The sequence below is a fragment of the Rhinolophus hipposideros genome (assembly GCF_964194185.1).
Source record: "Rhinolophus hipposideros genome assembly, chromosome: 15".
NCBI lineage: Eukaryota > Metazoa > Chordata > Mammalia > Chiroptera > Rhinolophidae > Rhinolophus > Rhinolophus hipposideros.
Window position 1 is genome coordinate 12,654,595 of NC_138061.1, and position 18,851 is coordinate 12,673,445.

The 18,851-nt window shown below is 34.0% G+C and overlaps 1 protein-coding gene across 2 annotated transcripts in view; it reads right to left on the minus strand.

Annotated features, from left to right (window-relative positions):
* ATRNL1 (attractin like 1) overlaps positions 1-18,851 on the minus strand; it is a 579,923-nt gene that overhangs the window by 182,695 nt on the left and 378,377 nt on the right. Inside the window, exons 27-28 of one of the 2 annotated variants that reach the window (XM_081075163.1) lie at positions 16,344-16,451; positions 10,721-15,071 (exon numbers count right to left, since the gene is read on the minus strand). In XM_081075163.1, the coding sequence (XP_080931289.1) occupies positions 15,051-15,071; positions 16,344-16,451 (129 nt within the window). In that variant the 3' untranslated portion in view covers positions 10,721-15,050. Of the gene's footprint in view, positions 1-10,720; positions 15,072-16,343; positions 16,452-18,851 lie in introns of those variants that run through there. The other variant, XM_081075162.1, reaches the window with a different exon arrangement.

Sequence of the window (18,851 nt, forward strand, 5' to 3'; positions counted from 1 at the left end):
CTACTTTAGCAATATCGCCTGACATCATTCCATAGATAACTATAGAAATATTTTTAAATAATTACTTACTATAACATTTTACTACACTTCATTCAACTAGTCTCCCGTTGGTGGATATTTGGGTTGTTACCAGTTATTTTAGCTATTACAAGTAGTGCTGTAATAGCCTTCTGTTTATCTTCGTATTTTTGACAGTGTGTTTGCAGGGTCTAAAGGTATGTCTATATGTAAATACAGTAAAATTCTTCTCATAGTAGTTGCACATTTTGCATTCCCAACAAGATATGAAAGTGCCTGTTTTTCCACAACCTCTCTTTTAGAATATTGTTTTAGTTGTCTATTACCATCGTAAGAAACGAGCACAAATTGAATAGATTAGAACAACACACATTTATAATCTTACAGTTCTGGAAATCAAAAGTCAAAAAATAGGACTCACTGGATTAAAATCAAGCTGTCAGCAGGACTTTCTTCCTTCTAGAAACTCTAGGGGAGAACCTGTTTCCTTGTCTTTCCATCTTCTAGGGGCTGCCAGTGTTCCCTGTCTCATGACAGAGAAGGCTTTTCCTTCAAAGCCAACAATGACATTACTCTGACCTCTGCTTTTATCATCACATCTCTGTCTCTCCTACCTCTTTCACTGAGAAGGATCTTTGTGATTACATTAAACCTATCCAGATAATCCAGGAGAATTTCCACATCTCATAATCCTTAATCATACCTGCAAAGTTCCTTTCTGAAAAAATTCTAGGTATTACGATGTAGATAGACAACTTTGAGGGCCATTATTCTGTCTACCACAAGTATGTTGTCAATCTTTTGGGTTTCTGACAATTTTATTGGTAAGTAATGGTAATCTCAGTTAATTTTAATTAGCATTTTTATTATGAGTGAGGATTTTCCTATATCCTATGCCTTTTTCATTTCTTTTCTGTGAACTGTCTATGTATATCTCTTACCAATTTATAGAGTTGTTGGTCTTTTTGTTTCCCTTTAATTTTAAAACCTCTTTTGTATTTTAGAGACCTCAACCCATTTTCCATGATATACACTTCAAATATTTTTCACATTTTCCACTTTTTAAAATTTTGGCCATGAAAAGTGTATTAAAAATTTTACGTAGTCAACTTTATTAATCTTCTCTCTTATTGCTTCTGGATTCTGAGGCATAGTTAGGGAAATTTTGGCAATTCTGAGGTTACAGAGTAATTCGCCTTTGTTTTTATCTAGTAACATAGTGGTTTCTACATTTAAATTTTGGACCTTCTTACCTTTGATTCTACTGTATTTAAAGATTCTGTTTTCTTTTGCTTCATGTAGTTCTCTAGTTATCCTAATGCCACTTCATGAGAAGTCCATCCCCTCCCCACTGATTCACATACCATTTTTTCCATATACTAAATTTCTACACACAATTTGATCTATATCTAGATTTTTTCATTCTGTTTCATTTTAAATCTTTCTTTTGAACTTTTATAATCTCTCATTAGTGTAACAATTACTTGTACTTGGCAAACATTCAATCAAGTCAAAGTCAATGGCTGAAAGTATTCCATTATATGTTTTCCCCAATATAATTTGAGGTGGTTGGGTATTATACTATCCACTTTTATTTCCCTAGTGTCTAGCAGTGTTCCTTATACATTGAGGGTAATCAACAAATCATTATTAGAAATGTATAAATAAAAATGTTGGATAGTAAATCTCTGCTAGAATACTTTATGTTTAGGTAACCATATTGAGTTCAAACTTTATTTGATCCAACAAGAACTCTGAGTGTTGGGCATAGAAGATATTTCTTAACCTCTACTTTACAAATGAGGAACTTGAAGCTCAGAAATGCTTAAGTTGCTTTCTCAAAGTCACATAAGTAAAAAGTAGAACTGAAACTGGAATTAAGTCTTCTGACTTCAAATTTAATGTTCTCTACATTAGAGGTAAAATGACTACATTCTTGGCCTTGCTTTCATTCCTCTTTATTTCTCTTTCAATTCTAAAATAACATTCATACAAGAGACGTACATTTTACTAAGGTCTAAACCTGATTAATAATGAGATGAACCAATTATTTCCCCCCAAAAGGAGTGCAGGAAAGCTGAAATAACATTTTCAAAAGACCAGTTTTAAACATTGTTCTGAGGGTGATAACATTAATTACATGTCTGAAGGTGATATTAGATAATTTAAAAAAACAGAGGTTTTTGTTCAATATTTTTAGTCCTTATATGTCTTTTATTATTTTTAAACTTCACTTATTTTTTACTACAAAATTGTGAAGACTAATTTTTAAAATATATATGTAATTCTGTATATTCAGATACCATCAGAAGGCTACACACAAAAGAAGCCCAGGAAATAGCAATGCTGTGTTTCTATGTACAATTAACAGGACAAAAAAAAAAAAAAGAGAAAGGAAAAAAAAAAAGAACAAGAAGAAAAGCAGTGAGTTTTCCTTATTTTGGAATTCTTGGTTTATTGTTTCTAGTGATAAAGCAGGAAACACAATAAAATAGATATGACAAAAAATATGAAATTATTGTAACAATATGGTTGAAATCTCTTTTTTTTACATTTAAAAAATATAAGATATGTTTAGCAAAATTGCTCCTTTAATATGGTATTATATTTTAGTTTGCCAGAAAATATATTAACTAACTGATTAATTTAAGAACATCAATTTTGAATTTGAGCTCTCTGGTTCATCTTGAAAGATTCACTGTAATATTTGTAATTTAAATCAGTTTCATTGTGATTATATTTAAAATCATCACAGATGCTAATAAATTGCCTTATACATTTTATTGTTACTCTATAGATCTATCATTAAATATGTATGTAAGCTAAAACGCACTTGTATTTAATAAATGAACATTCTGAATCTAGATGGAATGCTTATTTCCAGAATTAAGGTTCCTAAGGGAGAAAACAAAATTTCTGCTAGTGGGGCTGAACATAGTACTGTATAATCGATTGGTTCACTTAAAGGCATCAGCCATGCTCCCTTTGATGATAGATTAAGTAAATATGAGAGTAGACAGCACCCACATTATGGGCATCACACAGCATATTGTAGGAAAGATTATGAAAATTGCTCCTGCTTTAGAGCAAGCAAAATGGATGAAATGCTTTACGAGAAATGTATTTATAAAGAAATTGAGGAAAATGTTTATATTAATTATGTAAGTGATGAATAAGTAGTTATATAGAGAGTAAATTAAAATCAAAATAGTATTAACAATTTTCCAGAAGCGTAAGTCCCAGACCTTCAAAAATAGCCAAAATTTTCATATAGGTTTATTCCTTATGTAAAGAAAAATTTCCGCTTGCCCATGAAATGGAAAAATCCAAAGTGAACAAGAAGAAACTACAATCCCTAACAATTTACAACAGAGAGGCAAAAATGATGCTAGATCAGGTGAGCAGGATGGTCTGTTAGCTTTCCCTCATTGTATAAAACAGCCTTAAAGCTTCAGGACAGGTTAGAGTGTGCTTGCACAAGGCCAGCTTGCTCTGGGGGTAGGTTTCTGTGTGACCACACCAGGAGCTCACCAATAACACTACATCCTAGGTGACTCACAGGCGTGACTAACAAGGCAAATGGGGACAGCCACTGCAGGAGTGGCCTCATGCTTAGGGACTACAAAGAACAGACAGCAATCATGGCAGCCTTTTCCTTTTCTGATCTTACTGTCCCCACCAGTGATATTCACCAGTTCCTCCTCTCGCTGACACTGGAAAGTGAAAACCAAGGGTATATCGGATACAACACAATGCATAGTATTGTACTTGGGAATTTTAAATTACATATACCTCGCTTAAAATCATGCCCTTCATAAGCATGGGTGATCTGTCAAGCCGCTTGAATCGATTCCCATTGTTACGACTGAGTTACTGATCCAGTTTTCCCATCTTCAAGAGGGGACCAACACCTTGATTCCCTCTCTTTTTTAACAAAGATGTGATGAGAACAAAGAAGATAAACGCTTTCAGCGCTTTGGAAGGATGAAGCACTACAGAAATTGATGGTATTCTAGCAGCAGGCTCATCATCCTAACACCAATCTGGGCGAATGACTAGAAATGAATTTGAACCCAAAGCTGCTATCAGTAGTGGGTGACATGACGCAACAGGACAAGGCTGCAGGCTGTATTTTGTTTCCTTTCTATCCCTGATAACTATGTTCCTTACCAAAGTGAATACCAACTCCTACTGCTCATTAACTCTGTCATGTTTTTCACAGTCTCATCTGCCTTATAATTGAAATTCTTATTTTAACAGCATTATCTTAATGTTATTGCTAGCTATGGAATGTCTTGTGAAGAGTGCAACATTAAAGTTAATTTGGCCCTACATCTTTGGTAATGGATACTGTCTGGGATATAATTAACTATAGATACTCATACTTGGACTGAAATATGTCAAGGTTACTTCCCCAATTATTGTAGTTTGTCATAGGTGGCCCTACCACTGTCGCTTATCATTTTTCACATCTGACTAATTCCACATTGCTCATGGTCCTTTGTGTTAGAGTGGTAAAAATTAGACTTCCTTTGTGAACTTGCTTTTTCTTTTTTTTATTCTTAATTAAAACTGGTTATGCACTTCAGTTGAGTTTCCCAGTGAGAAAAATTAGATCAGTATTATAATAAGAATTAAGAAAGTACTCCTAGGATTACAGTCAACATGTAATTTTAAAAATATAATATAGTAAATAAAAAAATAGATCACATGGCCTATATTGTTAACATAAGTAGCACCTTCCACTAAGCAAAGCCTGCAGTTCTTATAACAATGTCTGTATAACGCGGCTAAAGCAACAATATACATAACATGTTAATGTTGTAAAACAATCTCACTTAATGAGTTTTTATTCCCATTCAGCTGTGATAATTCCTCATTGCTTATTGAACAAATACATAGCAAATACTTTACACTTCCCTTTAAATAGGTCAAACCAAAAAACTGTAATGTATAAATTGGATACAGATTTAAGTTGTTTTTAGGTTCTTACATTGTTTGGAAAGAGCTAGAAATGTTCATCAATTTCAGACTTAAACTAAGCCTATTAAAATTTTAAGAGTAATCACTAAAAGAGGAGAAATAGATTGTACAACATGCAAATTAGTTGAAGAAAAAAGGGAATAATGATTTTTTAAAATCTTCAATTCAAGAGAAGACCAGCAAGGAAGGAAAAATAAAAGAAAATTTAGGATCAATACAAAGCAAGGATAATGCCTGAAAATATTACTAAGGCAGTCTGATTAATAAAAAAAAATAGGGAAAATATAAAAATGTAATAGCAATATCCAGAAGGGAAAATATTTGTAACGGAAAATTTACAAACATTTAACATATTTGACTTATAAATAAGAAACAAGGAATATTCCGACAGAAAGATGAAGAAAGATATTAAATAAGCTATTTTATCATTTTCAAATTTTCTGAAACTAATAAAGAATTTCTTGTGTAATCAAATTATTATCAAAATGTGCTATGTTTAAAATAGAAGGCAAGGGAATAATGGTCAATTGAATCAACTGGGAGAAACATAAATGATTAAAGAATATGAAAATAATCAATTTCACTGGTAATAAGAAATGTGATTAAGAGAAGATAACATTTCGTGTATCAAATTAACAAAATTATTTTAAAATTGCTTTAAAAATAATTTTTGACAAAGATGCAGAAAAACAGGAATTCTCAAACTTTGCTAAAGTTTATGAATAAGGACATTTCTGGAAAGTAGGTAAGCAATATATCAAGATCCATTAAAGGTCATAATTTTTGATCTAGCAATTTTTCTTTGATAGATTAGGATCAAGAGTTAGGTACAAAAATTAATGATAGACTTAATTATACCAATGTGAAATTAGAATCAAGTAACTGACAATAAAATAAGCAAATATGTTAGGTTATATTACAAAATAATTAATATGGCAGTTCAAAACCAAACAGTGAAAACAACAGAATGCAAAATCACGTAGACAATATACTGTCAATTTTGTAAAATTATGTATATGCAAAAAGAAAATGTAACTAGAAGGCAACAGAAGTTCTGGCAATTAATATTTATGGATGGTGGGATTATGGAGGACTTTAATTTAAATTTTGATTATTTCTGCATTTTTTTCTACAATGAAGATTTATTATCTATGTAATCAGTATATTAATGGTAAATGGGTAACAAAATAATTGCAACATCAAATATCACAAGATAGCTATAACACTGAAAAATAAGAAATCCAGGGAAAAGTAAATAGGCTGCTCGTGCCAGCCACTGGAACTGCTGCGCAAGAAGATGGCAGGCCAGAGATGAAGTGCGTATGGGGACGCTGGCTGTGCCCAATGGCACAGAACAGGACTCACGCTGCTCTGGGAGCAAAACCAGCAACACACTGAGCATGAGAGCTGTTCACGGTGTCTAGCCTGCACTTGAACTACACGGATGTGCCTATCATTTTGGGTAAGGGATTTCTTACATAGCATACAAGGGTTAACTGTCTCATTTATATGAGTATCTGAGAAAATGGAATCAAAGAATACTACATGAACTTTAAGTAACTCTATGCTTATAAATAGCTTTACCAGAAAAAAATATTCCATAGATGCATCAGGGCCTAAGATGTAGTCTCAATTTGAACTAAAATCAGCATATTTAAAGAATGGTGTGAAAGAGAAACTGTTGGACCAAGATGAGATTCAGAACCTGGTTCTTGCTCTGCTGGTGACTAAATGTGTGATCACGAACAAAGGTCTTATGCTTGCAGAGTCTCAGTTTCCTCAACAGTAAATAGAAAAAACAAAATCTGCTTAACCTATTTTATAAGATTGTCCTGAGGCTCAAATGAGATGGAGAGACTGTATGTAAATGAATTTTGAAAAACTGTCTTAAACTCAGTTTAAACATTTCAATTGTTCCAATGACATAGGAAGTTCAAGTTCAAGTTCCTTACCTTGACATATAAATCCTCATTCCTACTATCTGAAAAGCTCTCTCTAGTACATGCTTGATTGACACCTAAGCATTAATACCCCAATGGTCATATACGTTTTCAAAAATTGAACTGTGGATAAATTAATTATGGTGGGTTAAAACAAGTAACAAGGAAAGACGATTATTGTGCGGGGAGTCATCAGGTGGGGTCTCTGGTCCCACTCCCCATATAAGAACACAGGATATGGTGAGCCAAACAGGAACACCCATGGAGTGATAGATAGGGGAGTCATACCACTATATTCTCGCTGGTGGCACTATAGTCTCACTGGAGGCTGGATCCACACTGTCCGCAACCCGCCATCCTAACTGCAATCCCCTCTTTCTAGCTCAGCCACCATCTTCTTGCTAGCCCCCATTTGCTGCTAGCATAGCCACGGCAGTTATATTAGTGCCCAATGGCTCACTGGTTACAGCTCATGGCCAACTAGCCACAGCTGATGGCCATCCAATCACAGTTGATGGCCATTTACTACCTGAGCCAGCACCTTTCTATATGAGGCTGAGAGCCTGGAAACTGCTGTCTGGGGCTCTGTCGCCACAATGATTCTAGAATACTATTCCAGCAAAAACACATAAGGACTCATACAAACTTTATAAAACTGTCAACTCCCTCTCTCCTTCCTTCCCTCCACCACTGCTCCCCAAAAATCATGAATAGGGTTTTCATTCCTTCATGTACGTTTTAACACATCCTGTCAATGTAGAGAGCTATATAGTAAATGGTTTGTTATCATATTGTATGCTATACTTTTAGTGTGACACCATACAGCACTAACAAGCCCAGCCCAGTCACTTCAGCAGCAGTCAGTGCTTTTTCCTCCATTTCTCATGGTTTCTATCAGTTACTGAAGAAAAGTAACATATTTTGAGTTGTTTGAGAGGATATACTAAGAAACAATGGGACTATTATACATTTCAATGAATAAATACAACAGAACCAGAACTTCTAGAACTATTACAGTGCCGGTCAGAGAGAAAATCATTTCCTATCCTTCAGTTTGGACCTTACAAACATGAAGTCACTGTAAAGGCTTTCAAAATGAGAACATTCTTCTCATAATAACCTTACAAATAGAGTCCAGAATCTGACCACTTCTCATCACTTCTACTGCTACCACTCTGACCTCGCCACCATTATCTGCTGCCTGGATTTCTACAGCTGCCTTCTACCAAGTCTTTCTGCTTCCGACTTTGAGCCTGGGAGCAGAAGCCACAGGTTGATTTCCACCGCCCCTCAGTTTCCATGTCAGGATTCCTGCTGATTTCCAGTGACGACTTGAAGGGTTTCTTGAGCCTCCTAGGAAGGAGTCCTCCACCAATGACTGAAGGCAGTTGGGGAATAAATGCCGCTCTCCCTCCATTGCCCCTGGCGTCCACATAGTTATACCCTGACGCCCAGAGTTTCCCCAGTGGGATTAAGCGCTGGTTGTCCACAGTGGTGTTGGCTGCTTCCATCGCTCTCTCATGGCTCCACTTCCCCAGCAGCTCAGTCTTCAATCCCAAGTGAACAAACGCTTTATTTCGGTGCTTGCTTCTCAGGGAGTCATATAAAGCGATCTCCTTATAAACTATTCTTGAAACAAAAAGCTGAGTGATCCTCTTAAAAACAGTCAGTTTTTTTGGTGTTGAGTTGATTGAGTTTTTAAATAAATTTTGGATATTAACCCCTTATCAGATGTATCACTGATAAATATCCCATTCAGTAGGCTCCTTTTTTATTTTATTGATGGTTTCCTTAGCTGTGAAAAAAACTTTTCAGTTTGCTGTAATCCCATATGTTTATTTTTTCTCTTACTTCCCTTGCCTTGACTATTTTACTATCAGTAAAAATAGTACTCCAGGTAATGTCTGTAAACTTTCTTCCTATATTTTCTTCTAGGAGTTTTATGGGTTCAGATCTTACATTTAAGTCTTCAATCCATTTTGAATTTATTCTTGTATATGGTGTAAGGAGGTGGTCCAGCTTCATTTTTTTGCATGTGTCCATCAAGGTTTCCCAGCATCATTTATTGAATAGATTGTCTTTATCCCAACGTAAATTATTGCTTCCATTGTCGAAGATTAAATGACCACATAGGCATGGATTTATTTCTGGGCTCTCTATTCTGTTCCATTCATCTATGTGTCTGTTTTTATGCCAGTTTGATTTAATCAAAATATGCCATGCTATTTTGATTAAAATAGCCCTTGTAGTATAATTTGATGTCAGATATTGTTATACCTCCCACTTTGTTATTATTTCTCAAGATTGCTGACGCTATCCGGGGTCTTTTATGGTTCCATATAAATTTTAAAATTATAGTCTTATTAAGGGAGACCACTTCCATGATGCTGTAGATGCCTGATCACTGTACACCTGAAGCTGAAGCTGAATAATAATGAATGCCAACTATAATTTAATGTATATATATGTATATAATATATATAAATTATATATATATAACTGATATATATATAATTTATATATATATATCTAGTCATAAGAAGTGGAGTACAGCATAAGGAATAGAGACAGTGGAAATGTAATGGCTGTGTGTGATGTCAGAGGGGTAGTAGATTGGGGGAGGGGGTTATCACTTTGTGAGGGGTATAAATGATAAATATCTAACTATTACAGTGTTTTGTACACACAAAACTAATAAAACTAATTAAATAAAGAAAAATTAAATAAAAAAATAAAAACAGTCAGAACAGGTCAAAAATTTCTCTCAAAATCCTGCAGCTGGCTCTCATCTTCACTCAGAAGACAATGTCGAAATCTTTACAATGGTTTACAAGGTCCCCCCATACCGTCTGCCTACCCTATGTCCCACCCTCCCTTCACATTGCTTGCTCTTCCATGAACTTGCCAGCCATGCCCTCCCTACCCTAGGGCCGCAGCTCTAGCTATTCCCTTAGCCTGGAACACTCTTTCCCTGGGAAGCTGCAGTCTGGTTAACTCCTTCACCTCTTTCAAGACTTGTTCAAATCTCACCTTCTCAGTGAGGTCACCCTGATTACCACCCTCTCCAACAGAACACCATCTCTCTCATCTCCACAAGGCGCTCCCCAAATCTTTTCCTGCTTTATTTCTTCTGTTTCCATTGCACTTATCACCTCCTAACGTATTAAATACGTTACTTTCTCCTGCTAGAATATAAACTCAGGAGGATGGTGTTTTCTATGTTCCCTGATGTGTCTCAAGTACTCAGGAACTGCCTGACACATAGGAAACATTCCATAAAAACCCATTGAACTAACACCATAAATTACCATGTTATCTCTTGGTGGAAGAAAAAAATGACAAATATGTACTACAGATCACACAATTACTACGAAAATAATCCTCTTTTTAAGATAACTATGAAATACACTAATAAATTGTGTTTGTATATAAAGTTATACTCTAAGTGTCTTTATTAAAATGTATTTTAATTTGGCACTATAATATAGGAAAATACAGTGATTCAGATTCCTAATAGATAATTTAGAGGGTGATTAGTCATACTATAAATATTTTTTCATTCACAAAGGGTTCGACACCTAGTTTGTCACCTATACAAAGGTCCTATTCAATACTCCTCATTCATTAAAAATTACAATTAAGTTATACATAAAAATTTTCAGGAACACATTTATTTCATAGAACAGGACATGTCTGTATAGAGCAGTACACAATTATCTACAGATGTATCAAAGGTAATTCATGTCATATCACATCTTACATTCTCCCCATGATTGTAAGATGTAGAATTCAGGGTGGCACATAAGAGTCAAATTTATTTAAAAAAAAAGAGATTCCTTAACTTACCACATTACAAATACTTAAAAAATATTACAGAACAGTAATTGCCAGCTAACCCATAGCTTTGTGGCAAATTTAAACACTGACTTTTAAGAAAAAGCCAGCAGAGGAACTTTAAAATTACTTTGATGTTTAGGTTGAAATAAAATCCTCAATGTTATTTCAGAAAAGAACTAGGTTTCAGAATTCAGTATGTACAGAAATCCATAAACCACATCCTAATAAATCATGTATATAAAAAAAGAGATTTGAGGCAGCTTTGAATCAACAGTAATAATGGAAAATAAATCTCACATATATATGCATATGTATATGAAATTTATCAGCTAGATAACTTCTAATTAATAGTAATTATTACAAAATGCTTAGCAAAGGAGAAAATAAAATATAATGTTAAATATTCTGCTTCTACCTCTATTGTTTTCTAAAGTATGTCAAAGAAAGAAATTAGCAATTAGCTGCTGAGATTTACGTCTGATGTTTAATTTTTACAGGAAGAAGTAAACAAACAATTTAAGCTCTAAAAATTCTACTGAATAATAATGTCTACAACTTGACTTTTCAAAAAGTTTCTAAGTTGCCAATTTAATAGAGATCACTGGATATATATGACTATAAGGAATTTTAAATATCAGAAATCATGATTATTTACCAAGATGAAGGAAATCTGATAATGAATTTAGGATTTTGAGCATGGAGCATGGAGGTACTCAATTAACAAAAGTATCACTTTAATAAAGAGAATGTTAAAACACTATATATTCCCTCAAATTCATCTATAGATTCCCTATCAAAATACAAACGAGCTTCTTTGCAGGAAATGACAAAGAGATCCTAAAATTTAAGAGGAATTTGAGGGACCCAGAAGAAGCAAAACAATCTTCAAAAAGAACAAAGTTCGAACACTCACATTTTCTAATTCCAAAACTTATTACAAAGCTACTGTCATATAATAGACCTATAGAACAATGGAACAGCATTGAGAGTCGAGAAATAAATCCTCACATTTATGGTGAATCAATTTTCAACAAGGATCCCAAGATCATCCAATGGGAGAAAAAAAGTCTTTTCAACAGTAATGAAAAATTACCACATGACCCAGCAATTCCATTCTTAGTTACATACCCAAAAGAAATAGAAACATAAACCCACACAGAAAATTGTACACAACCATTCATAGTAACATTTTTCCTGAATACCCCAAAAGTGAAAATTCAGATGTCTATGAACTGATGAATATATAAAAAAAAGTGCTATATTCATTCAATTGAATATTGTTTGGCAATAAAAAGGAATGAACTACTGATACATGCCATCATAGAGATGAAGGCTTACCACATTATGCTAAGTGAACAGACACAAAAGACCACACATTGTATGATTCCTTTATGTGAAATAGAATAGGGAAATCTACAAAGAGAAAAAGTAGATTAATGTTGGCCTACGGCTGAGGGAGAAGGCTGGGAGCAAATGGGAGGCTGGGGACATGGGGTTTCTTTTGGGGATGATGACAATGCCCTAAAATTAATTTTAGTGATGGCTACACAACTCTGCATATACTAAAAACTATCAAATTGTACAACTTAAATTAATGAATTGTATGACATATGAATTACATTTTAATAAAGCTGTTACCAAAAGCACGACAGTATTGTACATGAATAAGTATGACTTGATTCCCAAACAAAGGACTTTCTAAGTGAGACTGTGAAGGTGAATATTTTCCTTCTTTGACATTTCACTGGAAAAAAAAAAGTGGTACAAATGAAACAGAAGCATGCCAGCTATTTTTATAAATAATAAAGGTGAGAAAAATAACACAACTGCCAACACTAACATAGTATTTTATGGAATACAAAGCACTTGCACATATGCCACCAACAAGTGACAAAATAGAAAGAACCATTTGTCGCCTCCCCTACGATCAAAAAAGGAGATGACATATAAGAAATAGGAAGGTTACCTCTCAAGACATACTCAGCAATTCATATAAAATCTTGAAGAAAGACTTGAAAAGATAGAAAGTGGTTACACCTTTTGTAGGGAGTAAGTGGTGACACGGGCTAGCAGAGGGCCAGAGTCCTGGATGGATTGATGCCTGCAGTCAGGCAGGAAAGCAGCAGAACCTTCCAGTGCTTGTCTAAGACTGCAAACTAATGACAGAAGCTCTAGAGCTCAGCTTGGGTGAGTAATCCCACAACCATACCTGCAGGAAGCTAGACAACCCCTAAGCACTCACTTCTCCCACCTCAACTGCTGACCTCCAATGACATCAGAGATAGGCTACCATGTGATAAAAATAATGTTGGGAAGTGGGGACTAGAAAGTTCTCCATAGTCAAAGGGACACTGTGGCAAATGAGTAGCTGTGATTGTTAACCAGACTGTACACGATGGGCAGCTTCACACCTCCAACAGCTAAATTACCTGTAAGAGGAGAACCTAGAGTCCCTCTTTTAAAGTGGATATTAGTAACTAAATTAAAATACATGTACATAGGTAAAATAAAGGAGACCTCTGAAGGCTGTAAGGACCATGAAAGACACAGAAAAATGAAGCAATCTATACCAAAGGAAGTCAACTACAATGGAAGACATGGAGCAATATTTAAATTAAGTATAATAATGATTACAGAAAGATAAGTGAGGATATTGAAATATGATGCACCACAAGCAGTTATGAATAAAAACCAACTGCAGGCATCAACAACAAAATACATAATTGTCAATAGGAGGTTAATTATTAGTGGGTTAAAGAGCAGAAAGGATACACTCTAAGAAAAAATCAGTAGGCTGGAATGCTAGGTTGAGGAATGTCCCAGAGGCATTAGGAAGAGATTTTTAAAAAGTACAAATAATGAGAGATAAATTAAGAAACAGAAACACAGATGACAAAAGAAGTGCCAAGAGTATCTAGTAGGAATTTCAGGAGAAAGAATACAGTCAGAAATATTTAAAGAAATAGTAACCAAAAATTAGCCAGAATTATTCAAAGCAGAGCTCTACAGATTTAAAAGGTGCACAGAGAGCCAAATAGCATAATAACATATAAACATCAGAGAGAAATTTCAGAATATTGAGAAACAAGAGAAAATTCTAAAAGATGCCAGAGAGAAAATGGAGATCACCTATAAAGGATAAGGAATCAAACTGGCATCAGATTTTAAACAATGGAGTAACGTCTTCAAAGTTTCGAAGAAGAGAACTTTGAAATGGAATTTCATATCTAATTAAACTGTTCTTTACAATGTGAGGATGAAATAAATATATTGGTAGGCGTTTAAGGTCTCAAAGAATATGCCACGTAAAATTTCTCTTTGAAAAAATCTTTTGGAGGATTTACTTGAGTGAACAATGAAAGAAATCCATGTTCAAAACACTACATATACAAAATAAAAGAGAGTAAAGAGAGTTCATTGTTATTTAAACATGCTATAATAAAGAAAAAAGTATATGTATAATATCTGGATCAATAATTCCAAGTGATTGACATAGGGTGGGAGGAATAGAGGAGGTTCAGAGTGTGCTAAAGTATTGATTTTGTTTGAGATGGACAGGGCGGGATAATGGATTGATAAACTTTAGAGATTGATAGAGCAAAATAAGCATCACTATGAATCTTGAGAAGGGGTAACAATGAAAATATAGAAACAGAATATGAAATACTCAATTTAGTAGAAAAAAATTCAATTTATACAAAAGAAGCTGGGTAAAAGAACCACATAGAAGCAAAGCTCATAACAACACCACACACACACAATGGAGTAGCTAAAATGAGCCTTGGTAGAATATTAATTACTGTCAATGTAAAAAGATTAAGCTTACCAATCAAAAGACAGATTCACAGAGTGAGTTAGGAAATAAAAAGCTAGCAGTCTTTTCTACAAAGAATAGGTGTAAAACAAAAGGAAAAAAAGATGCAAATAAAGGAATAAAAGAAGGACTACCAGGCAAATGTGAACGAAAAGAAAGGAGAGGGAGAAAATTTTAAACTCTACAAAATAAAATTCAAGGTTAAAAACCATCACAATGATAAAGAACGAAGGAAAAATAGGACAAAAATAAAGCAAAGAGATAAAACGATTAGGAGCAGGTATACAGGTGACAGTACAGTCCTGAACACTGTTAAGCAGCAACTGACAAACCATGGTGACACATGTGAATATATGTTAACTACATGTGTTCTGTAAGTTTCTGCATTTTTCGGTTCTTTGGTTACTCCTTTTCCTCCTTGGTCTTTGTATGTACTTTTTACATTCATTTATTTCTTGTTACTTGAGTTTCAGCAGTATCTGAGAATGTTTTAAACAGATGAGGGAGAAAAAGTAAGTTGGATTGAAATAGATCCAGGTTTTCTATTTGTTAAAGTTTTTTTTTACTAAAGTCATTTGAAAGAAGGGGTCAAAATGAAATTAACTTTCATTTAATCATTCTGTCTCTCTTCTAATTTCTCCCAAGTAATGGGAGATATACACATAAACTTCCTAATGTTCTAAACTGACATGGCAACCTGTGACCTACTGTAGTAAAAAAATCAAAAGTACAAAAGCTGAAAAAACATTAATTAGGAAATGTTTTCCAAGTACTGGCCCTTTGTAAAGCATCCATGAGGTCTGATTTGGTTTCATTTTTTTGTCACAATAACCAAAAATGCAATTGACAGAATCAATTATATGTCTACTTAGGTGTTTGAAAGCGTCTATTTTTATATTCTTTGCTTTCCTTGAAGAAAAGTAAAACATGAAAATAGCAACATGAAGTTAGTCACATGAGGGCATTTTTATAAAAGGGAATAAAATGTTTCCACTCTATAGTGCTTCTAAATTTTCCTACTTAAACATTTTACTATATATAGAACATAAATTAAAATAATAAACATACACATACAATTACATTACTATGCCTAAAATTGCTTTCATTAGTCACTAATTAGAATCTGTGGATTTTTCCTGTTTGGAGATTATTATTTTCAGAAACCATTTCATACATTATTTCAGGATTCTAATACCACATTTATTTGCACATAATGATTTCTCTTTCACTATAGTCTATTTCTGCATTTGCAATAAAATAATACACCAATACTGTCATTACCACAGAGAAAAATATTCACTGTATTCTACAATTCTCAACATTCAAACATGAAACTATGTAATTAAATGCAACTCATCTTCACCTACCTTTTCTAGTCACCTTTTGTTAATAAAGGTAACTGTGAATTGTTAACTAAGGGGCACTGGACACTCCAGGGATTGAATAAAGGGACTCTGTTTCTTCCATTATACCTATATCTTAAATTCCTTCAGCTCCTGACTGTCAGGGAAAGGCTGTCAGGTGAGCAGTATGTCACTCTTGCCAAGGCTAATAGATTCTCTAGTGGCTTTTGTTGCAGCTCATGTCATATTATTAAAACTATGTGCCTTGAAAATGGCATAATATATGTAGCTGAATCTTGTCAGCTCTAGATAATCAGACTCTGTTTGGCTTCACAAGCAGATGCAGATTAGAGAAGCAATATAAATATGCAAATCACAGTGGTCCCCTTTCAGCACCACTGTTCCTACCTCTAATGGCCCTCGCAGAAAGTCTGCTTGTTCGGCTCCTACTTCCAGTGCTACGTCAACGGAAGCAAAGGGACGGCTGGCCATCTGCTGTCGTTCTCGAAGCAGTTGCTGAAGGGAATGAAAAATGATTTGTTTTAAAATAAATTGAAAACCACATTAAATTCAACAATATCTGGTTCCATGTTGAACAAATAGCACTCAAAATTTAGGAATCACCTAATACATATATCCCTATCTAGATCATGAAAAATGACAATCCTTTTCTCACCATGGCCTGTGCTATATTTCCACAGAGCCTTTAAATGCAAAAAGAACTTTTCCCCTGACCTCCTTGACACAAGTCTAAAGAAATGGACTCAAAAGCATTTCAAAAACTTCAGGTGAGAGGTGCTACTTAAGTAAGAAGTGCTATTATGATAGCACTTCTAGGTCATGCTTTTGTCTTAGCTGAAAGTAAATAACAGTAAAAGTGTTTAAGAAAAGATAATGAGAAGTTGTCAAAATGCATTAATAGATTAAAGGAACATATGTATACTTTCCAAAACTAAGTTTTGTAAGTTGTCAAGATTCAAGTTTTGTAAGTTGTCAAGTCAATTGCTAAGGAACCAGCAGCAATCGAAATAGGCAGCATTTATAACTTTATTCAAAGCCTCTGTGTTCATTATTTAAAATGAGGAATGATTAGTAGGTTGCAAAAATTGGGGGCCCAGGCTTCGTCCCCAACTATTTGTTTTTCTTTTTCCTCCTTGTGCCTATTTTGGGCTTTGGCCAAGCTCACACCAATGAATGAGCAAGTCCCAACCAACTTCTAACCTAATTTATATTTCTGCCTCTCTTTGTAATTACAATATTCATTAAGTCATGATAAGAAAAAAATGATTACCAGCACTAGATATTGCAAATCTTGCCCTTCTCATTCTATACAGCTAATAAAATTATTATTAAATTTTAAAAGTGGATGAGCAATGCCATTAAATACCCTTTCGAATGAGAAGAAATCATATCATTGAAGAAAGGCAAAATCCTTGAACACAATATATGGCTTCGTTAGTCACTGAGATTTTTTAAATTCACTGGCGTTAACTTAAAACGCTAACAACTGGTCTCTGAATAAATATATATACCACTGACGCATCATTCATTAAAATCCCCTTTTAGATGATAAAGGAACACAAGCCAACACTGGATGGCAGTTTGTTATTTAACATTTTGTTTTAACACTTGTGACACAGCAGTGGCAGTGATCATGAAATGTGCAGCTAAAATATAATTGAAGGCCTTGCTTTGTTATTAAAAAGAGAACATCCACATGTCATTAGGGGATAGAAATAATACAAGTAGTATGGAGTAATAGTTTTTTGTAATATATATATATATTAATTTATATATATATATGTATTAGAAGCAATGAAGACATACGAAAAACTTGTTTAAAGTAAAATATGATGTAAACTACCAAATTATTCTATTTTATATAAACTCAGAATCATATAATTAAAAATACAGCTGCTGGCAGATAGAATCTTGTTTGTGCCTCTCTCAATAGGAGTGGCCAATCGATCTGAATACTGTGTCTATGAAAAATACAAAGATAATGTTATTTCAAATGCCATGGGATACTAAGTATAGAAAACACCAGGCTCTTCCTCTCGTAAACACACACACACACACACACACACACACACACACATACACACACTCACAAATATACAGAGTACCTTTCCTATAGTAATGCACAGATAGCCTTACAAAAATTGTAAATTATAGTTTGGGTTTGAACACAATTTTTTAACATTTGTATTAAAACATTTCTTCATTTATACTAGTTCTCGCTTACAAATGGCAGCTCATATAATTACATGATTTTTAACAAAATGAACAGATTTTGTTTCGTCATCTTACCTTTTCCCTGTATCTAAAAGGTCTATAAAATATAATTAATGAATACTCAATACCACAAATTGTGATATAAATCTACAAATATTGCAAATTCAGTATTTTTGACAAATAATAGAATTTTCCAGAATATATTATTGTGATACCCAGTCCGCATAATAAAGAACTATCAGTGACTGTCATATTTTTGTTAATTTCTTTCTTTATAAGAATATAAAAGTATTTTTTTAAAGATTTCAGCTTGTCTTCTGAGCTTGAGTTTCCATCACTTTTTAAGAACTGAATGCCTACTACAGCACTCTTTACAAAGAAGAAAAACAGTGTTCTTGCCCAGGATCATGAACCTATAGTTTGTAAAACAAGATGTGGTAAAATAAAAATCTTAGGATAGAAGGTAGTGTACAGGAAAGGATACAAATAGGGAATTAGCCAAATGAATTTATTCCAGGTCACTTAGCAGGGGACTGGTTCATGGACTCTGGCTGACATACTGAGTTTCTGTCTTTGGGAAACCAATGTAAATGTTCTGACTATGAAACTTTGGAATGGTAAATCACTTTTTCCTGAAAACTTCTTGCTTTGATGTGATGGCCTCAAATAATAAAATGGAAT